The following is a 7,578-nucleotide window of genomic DNA, read 5'->3' on the forward strand; positions in this document are numbered from 1 at the left end:
TAAAACCACAGTGGCTTTACACAGAGAGATATAGACACACTTGTATTTTTCATCTTTGAGAAATTCTGTGCACATGCCTTACACTTCTCAACCTGACTATGAGTGTTTTGGCAGAAATCTGGTAGCCAGGTAATTCGGAGCAGAAGAGCCCCAAAGCATACGATATGTTTTGCGGTGTGACTTGGCAGAGTGGCACGTCCGGGAACGCTACGGGTTAATTTAAGACTGGAAGCAAAAGCTGTTGCCAATTAGGTGCGGTGAACACCACATGTGGACCATGCATGCAGAAGGAGCAAAAGGGGGCAGAGACCACTGAGAGCACTCCAGTTCCATATCAGTTGCTCGTTACATAGATGGACAGCTACCAAGTGAAGACATACCAAGATAGAAGATAACCTTTCACACAGTTATCCTTTCATCATATCAACATGGCACATATTTCTGCTATGTTTTTACTTAGTGTCACTTTTTTACTGAGCACAACTGAAATTGCTTCCGAAATGTGCCCGGGGCCTCGGTGCCTCTCGAACCAGGACGGGAGCGCAACGGACACTCACCCGGCGGTGTCCAGACGAAAACTTCAGCAGGGACAAGTCTACCCTAATTACCACCAACAGGATGCTCGTTACGGTCATCACCACAGAGGCTTCGTGCCACAAACTGGTATTGACGTTACAAGAAGGACCAACCCGAGAACAATCACTGCTGAGGTGTTTCATCCTGGCTGCGCGGGCGGAATCTGCCCGACCACTGGCAATCGTCAACCTGATAGCAGGGATGCGTCACGGGAATGCAAAGGGAATGAATGCAACTTGGATCTCCGGATGCGCCAGAAAGCAAAACCTTGTGTCGACTGCAATACACAAAAGGGAGAAGACGTGAGAGGGAATCCTTCACCGGTTCATGTAAGAGACAGAGCAGCACAATTTATGGAGGAGCCGTCAGAAGGACCTGCACGGATACAGTTGACATGTGACATCAAATCAGGTTGGTAAAAAAAAAAATAAATAAAAAGACATTATACAAGTCATGATATTGTAATGGTAAAAGGAACAAGAGCTGTATCAAAACTTACTCATTTACAAAGACTGCTTACGTTTGCTTGACAGTGTCAGAGTATAATAGACAAACCATATTTTGATTTCCATAAAAGAGGACACTCGGCTCGGCCTCGAGATACTTAAAGGGAAAGGAGTTACTTTGTGACCACTGGAAATTTTGAAACTGATCGAATGGCCATGATATGCGGGGTCCCTCAAAGGTCAATCCTTGGACCTCTTTTGTTTTGTTATATGTTACCGTTGTATCAAATGCTTCCATTGTTTGTTATGGTGGTTCTGCAGGTTAAATTCAGGTTAAAACTTTTCCTGTACCATTGACTAAGGTCTTCCAGACATTTTAAAATCATTTTTTAATTTTGCTTCTTTTAGAAAACTACTCTTATTTCATTGTTTTAAATATTTTAAACATTTTATGTTAAAGTTTGTTCTAGTGATTTTGTAATTTACTTTTGTTTTCTCTGCTTTGCTTTTGAATGTCGTTAAAGCGGCTCTTTGTAACAATTTGGCCATCTTTGCAATAGCTTTTTTATTTTAACATTTATGACTGAAACATCTTCTAATTAGTAGATTAAACCCTCAGCTGTATCACAATGGATACTCATGCAAGCCACTGGCCAATAGTTTTCGGATTTGTTTCAGGTTAGAATTTCCTGCCCTCTGTCTGCGGATGTGACGTCATGTGCGCATTGTGTACGTGAAGGGTGTGTGCAGTTTCATTTTTCGGCCACAGGTGGCAGTAGCAAGTTTTCTGCCTTCAGCAGCTTTAACTGTTGTGTTTGTTGATACTTGGGTGTTGTGTCTTTACTTTCTGTATGAACTGTGCTATAGAAATAAAACTACCTTACCTTGCCTTAAATGATACTCAAAAGTTTACTCAAAGATTCCATGCATTCTAACTTTTTTAACATATGCCTCATGTATGGGTAGATGAAATAAAGCAATACAATACAGATGCTGCGGGGATACAGATGGGGGACTGCCTACTGATTCACCTACTGAAGACGCAGCATCAGGAGCAACTGGGGGTTTCGTATCTTGCTCAAGGATACTTTGACGCTGTCAGAATGGCGTGAGATCAAACCCAAAACCTCTGAGTTGTGAGACGATCACTGAGCCACGCCGCCCCAAGAAGTGCTCAACTCAGATATCGAACCTATGTCACAACCACGTCTCCAGTTTGGGAGCACATTTTCAATCCATTGAATTTATCATCACATTGCTGTGGTTGCTTTAGAAGATGTTTTGTCTTTCATCAAAGTGCATCGGGTTGGCTCGATTAAGATTAGGATAGATTATGAAGTAACACGAATGGTGGACGAGGAAGAAAAGTGTGACAGATTCAACAATATTGGCATTCTATATGTATCAGGTCTATCTGGGAAACTCAGAAGGTCATTTAATCAACTCAATACGGTACACATCAAACCTGGTAACACCCTGAGACAAATGCCAGCAAACCCCTAGAACTGGACACTGCATACACGATCAAACAATCTGATTTATGCATTCCAGTGCAGTGAGGAATGTACTAATATTGGGGAAGCTGAACAGCCACTGAGCAGATGCATGTCACAACAAAGACGGGCTAACTCTTCAGGTCAGCTGTCTTCCTGAACCTCAAAAAGAAACTGTACTCTTTTGAGGACAACCATGCACCTATTCTTGACATTGAAGACGGATGGTTTGAAAGAGGATTGGGAGTTTCATCCACGTAAAGGCTGAGAAACCATCAAGAGAGGAAAGAGTTGGACTACAGACTGCTCTGATTAGAGTCTATTAATTTTTTTTTTTACATTAGCAGTTTCAAGGCACATCGGAAGACATCAGTTCAAACACACTGACTTTAGGAAATAAGAACTTTTACTTAGTTAACTATTAAGTTTTTAACTAACTAATCGTAATTAATCCTATTACTGCAATAATTAACTCACAGTTAATCGCAAATCTGTTCTAAATGTAAATTAAAATGTACAAGATTTTTTCTTCTTCTAATTTTTCATACTATTGTTAACAAAAAAGTGGAAAATTTTTAAACTAATAGAAATATGGTTGCATCTTTTAGTCATTGATACCGTAATTTCATAATAATTCATCAAATTGAGTTAAAATTAAAAAGATGTACTGTACTGTGAGTGCGGTATTGATTTGTGTTGAGGTCATTTATCTGCCACTAGATGGCATAATTGCATTTGTAAGACGGTGACAGCAGTGCTTTTTTTTTTCTTCCATATTAACATGAAGTAACTTGTGAAATTTTGCACATTTTTAAAATTGTAAAATACAACTTGACCCTAGTCTCGACAAATATATGCATTATTATTTAAATGTATTACTGCTAAATTTTGACGTGGACGTGTCTGCTGCGTTGCGACTGGAATTCTCCCAGTATCGGCTTTCCAAGTAAGGGGCGGTCATTAATCGCGCGTCAAAAAAATGATTGGCAATAAAGGAACTTTAAATTAACTCGAAATTAGCACACAAATTTTGACACCCCTATTTTTAACTCTTTCTTAGAGGAAAGCTGATCACTATTTAATTCATCTGATTAAAGTGCAGATGATCATGTAATGTTCCTAACTCTTGTCCAGACCAAATCAACTGTGGTTGCAGATTTCTCAAGGAGGAAAACCCTTAACATAAACTCTTCCCTCTCTTGCTGCAGCGAGCAATGATGTTCCTTCCGACGATGCTGTCATCCTGCAGCTTCAGCTGTCCGAAGACCAAGAGAAGCTTGTTGAGGCCTTGAAGGGTCAGCAGGAAGAGGTCAAAGTGATGCATCGGCTCCTCAGTGAGCAACAGGGGGAGCTGATCCACCAGCAGAGAGAAATCCTGGCGCAACAGAAGAAAATGCATGACTACATGGAGCAAGTGAGATGATCATGTGTGCACGTCAGAATAATATTAGTTCATCTTGCTTGACTTGATTTTTGTCTTCTAGGTCAAGGCACAGTACAACATACTTTTGGACACCATCAAGCAAATGTCCATGCAGAACCTGCAGGAGGAGCTGGACAGTCACAGGGAAGTCTTGAGTGAGCCAAGTGGGCCACATCGAGTTCAGCAGGCCATCTCTTTGCACAAAGTGGACATGGAGGCCAGCGTAATGGAGGTAAACATTACAAGTATATTCATTGTAGTAGTGTGTAAAATGATGCTCAGAGTTGCAAGTTTGGACCAACGTGTTTGCTGGCCACCAGGTGGGCCATTCCCTTGTGACGTGTGGGAGATGTGGCCCTGAGGAATACTGTGACTTCAAGGGTGGTCATCCACTCTGTGAGAAATGCACAGTCTGCCCTGCCGGCTTCTTCCTGGTTGCTCAGTGTTCAGTCCACGCAGACAGAATCTGTCAGGTTAGACTGAACAGTTGTCATTTTGGCGCTTTGGAAACTATTCGATAGCTCAGAATAGACAGAAAATACCGTTAACAACTTTTGTGTGTATAATTGTGGTTGCAGGACAGAGATGAATGCCTTGAGCTTGCTGATCTTTGTGAAGATCGCCAGAAATGTATCAACACACCAGGTAACGCTAACAAATTACACCAAAGACCAACGTTGCCCCCAAGGCGTCACCCACTCAATGAATAGTAATCCCCCTGTCAACGAATGGAATCGCTGGATGTCGTCCACCTTGTGTAAAGCAAAAAAATAATTCTCGACGATATTTTGATGCCGCTTTTTTAGATATCATGAGTATAACCAATAAAAAGTTGTGTCATTTCACAGTACAGTGCAACCTCAGGGTTTGAACGTCTTAGAATACGTACAAATTGACTTTCACAAAAAAAAATCTGTAAAAAATGCCTCAGAGTTCCACCTCGGAGTCCGAACACCCAAAGCCTAGCCAAACGTACCTTGAATAGGTCGCCGGGTTAAGCTGAGCGATGCTGGATGCACACGTCATAGTAGTCGAGATGAGGCGCTGCTCATTTCGAGTCAGAGCGAGAACACTCTCGGAGCTGCTCCGTACATTCGCGAGTGCATTTAGATTTTTCCATGACAATTTTTTTACGCCAAGGGCCCAAAGAAAAATAGTGGCAGTGGCAGCAAAGAAAAACACCAAGTGCTACGAACCACAGTGGACTTATAGGGAAGGAGATCATCGCGACTATTTCTGTAAATACTGGCGCAGGGACCCTCAGCTGTTCAACAATGTGCCTGACGTTAAACAGCACACGCAAGAGTCCCTAAGTAGTCTAACAATATGTCCAATATCAAATACACTAACTTTGTACTGAACTAAAGCATGCATTAACTTAGCAATAACAAGAAATTTACAATTAAAAAATATTTGTGAGTGTATTTTTCATCCACTGATGCCATAACACCACAACAAAAAAGGTGAGGTTTTTTATTACTTAAATACTGTACATATTTTTACATAAATAGAAATTAAAATAGGAATTTACTGTATTTGGAGCTTGGGAACGGATTAAACTAATTTAGATGATTTCTTATGAAAAAACTAATTTCTGAGTTTGAACAGTTCAGACACCTCACAAGAAATGTAATTCCTTACTACCAGAGGGTGATTCTGGTGGAACTCCCTAGTAGCATCATGCATGCTTTGTGCTTGACATAGTTTCTTTCATATTTGAACAGGACTTGCACATCTTATCTACAAATATTCTGAATTGTGTTCCCAGGTGGATTTCGATGTCAAGGAATGACGGCGCGAGACGCCAGAGCTGGCGTGTGTGGCCACGACTATTTCTACAACGTGGACATGGACGAGTGTCAGGCCTGCGCTGAGTGTGAAGGACAACCAGCGGCATCATCGTGTACATTTACAACAGACACCGTCTGCTCTGGACCTTCTGATGGTGACAATGTCCTCTCTCTTTCCTGGACCGGAGATGTAAGTCTGCCTGACACCAAAGGCCACATAGTGAACTTGGCCTCGCCAGGCGTGCAGTTTCACATCCGGGCGAGGGACCATGCAAGCCTGGCATCGACCGAGGACGGACGTCTGGTAATGAAGAAGCACGGGCTGGTATGGCTGGAGCAGGACCTGTCAGTCAACCACGGCTGCCGCAGCTTTGTTCAGGTGTGTTTGCATATGAACGCCAGCGATGGCTCTGAAAGTCATTACCTCAGCGGTGTCAGAATTGAGCAACAGGAAGTGAGGTCCCTCCAGGGCGTCAGCATCAGCGCGGTAGCAGAGGTTGCCCCGGGTTACGCGATCTCCACTTCCCTTTGGAGTGCTAACCACCACTGCAACCAGAGCAATGGTTTGCGAGTTTATGACCCCTCAGCTGCTTCTCTAAGCCTCATGTGGCTGTCCCATGACACGGGTGCCGTCGCCATGACGGCACAGGCTGCGCTGTCAGCTCACTACCACACAAACCATCGGCCAAGCTTTCGTATCGCCTCCACCTCGGACCCTTACGTGGTAGTGCTGACTCATGACGGCCGTGGGATACGTTTTGCAGAAAGTGGTACCGTGCGCTTTGTATTTCAGCAGGCGTTGTACTCCATGGGCCAGGCATGCGTGAGTGAGGGCTTCCAAATGTTGGCGTACCTCAATCGGAATGGTACCGCTGTGGAGCTTTGCCGGACCTTCAAACCAGGGGTTCACTATCGCGACACATCCATCTCACTGTCTGGAGCGACTGAAGTTGGTTCTGGAGACACATTGGCCTTTGAGATTCTGTCTCCTGCCCAGTGCAATGTCCGTTTCTTTAGTGATGACACAGGTGTTAGTGGACTTAGCTTGGTTTGGGTTCCTGCTGCTATCTCTGCCGCTATCTATGCCTCTGTAGCTCAAGCCGGCCTTCCCTCAGGAGCCGTCCGGAACAAGCCTCTGCTCTTCCATCAGACCAGTGCCCAGGTGTCCCAAATGGGGTTGTCAGTGAAGGGGTCCGCTAAACCCAACCAATATTTTGTCTTCAGGGAGAGCGGCACTGCCAATGTAGCTCTGGACCTTAAACTGATTCACTCTTGCCGCCTGGTTAAGCTGACTCTACTCAGACTAATTGACTCAGAGAGGCCTGAAGCGGGCTGGGAGGCAAGGGGCTCTCGACCCACCCCCCTCGCCCAACAGGTAGGTGGACAAATGCCTGATGGTAGTCAGTGGGCTAGTGTAAGTCTGCGGGCATCCTTCCAGGTACAAAACGGCACAACAGTGTTCTTCACATTGGATTGTGTACGAGGACGAGTCAACCAGGTCAGCCACCACACAGGAAGTGGAGTGTCAGTGCTCTGGGTGGCAGCATAACACCAGAACTTTGGCCCTACTTCCTTTCAGTGGGCTGTAAGCCCCCCCCCCCCCCCAAAAAAAAACGATACAATATTTTTCAGACAAACACAAAATGTGAAAAGTTTGCCTTGTTTTTGCAGCTATTACAACTAGGGCTGGGTATCGATTCAGATTTCAGAAGATTCAGAAGGGCGATTCACGATACTCATTGATTTTCAATTCAGTTAAGGAATTCATGCAGTACCAATTTTACTTTTATTTGGAAGACATTCTCGGAAGTACCAATGTTGCAAATAGTATAAACTTCTTTCTCTTACTT

General features: G+C 43.8%; 1 protein-coding gene across 1 annotated transcript; it reads left to right on the plus strand.

The window, feature by feature from the left end:
- The first annotated feature begins 276 nt into the window (after positions 1 to 276).
- Positions 277 to 7,329, plus strand: LOC147182013 (uncharacterized). Its single transcript, XM_086098403.1, has 6 exons — positions 277 to 987; positions 3,724 to 3,929; positions 4,000 to 4,170; positions 4,259 to 4,411; positions 4,517 to 4,583; positions 5,707 to 7,329. Exons 1-6 carry the CDS (start codon positions 429 to 431, stop codon positions 7,275 to 7,277), a joined length of 2,727 nt encoding a protein of 908 aa, XP_085954529.1. The 5' UTR covers positions 277 to 428; the 3' UTR covers positions 7,278 to 7,329.
- The last annotated feature ends 249 nt before the right edge of the window (positions 7,330 to 7,578 follow it).

This window comes from Leptonotus elevatus, chromosome 1, assembly GCF_054856555.1.
Source record: "Leptonotus elevatus isolate MCC_2025b chromosome 1, RoL_Lele_1.0, whole genome shotgun sequence".
Lineage (NCBI taxonomy): Eukaryota > Metazoa > Chordata > Actinopteri > Syngnathiformes > Syngnathidae > Leptonotus > Leptonotus elevatus.

Excerpts from the sequence above, each read along its gene's own strand:
- LOC147182013 (XM_086098403.1), top strand. The coding sequence starts at position 429 with ATGGCACATATTTCTGCTATGTTTTTACTTAGTGTCACTTTTTTACTG. Across the intron at positions 3,930-3,999 it reads TGCATGACTACATGGAGCAA|GTCAAGGCACAGTACAACAT; the intron begins GTGAGATGATCA and ends TTTGTCTTCTAG. Across the intron at positions 4,171-4,258 it reads TGGAGGCCAGCGTAATGGAG|GTGGGCCATTCCCTTGTGAC; the intron begins GTAAACATTACA and ends GCTGGCCACCAG.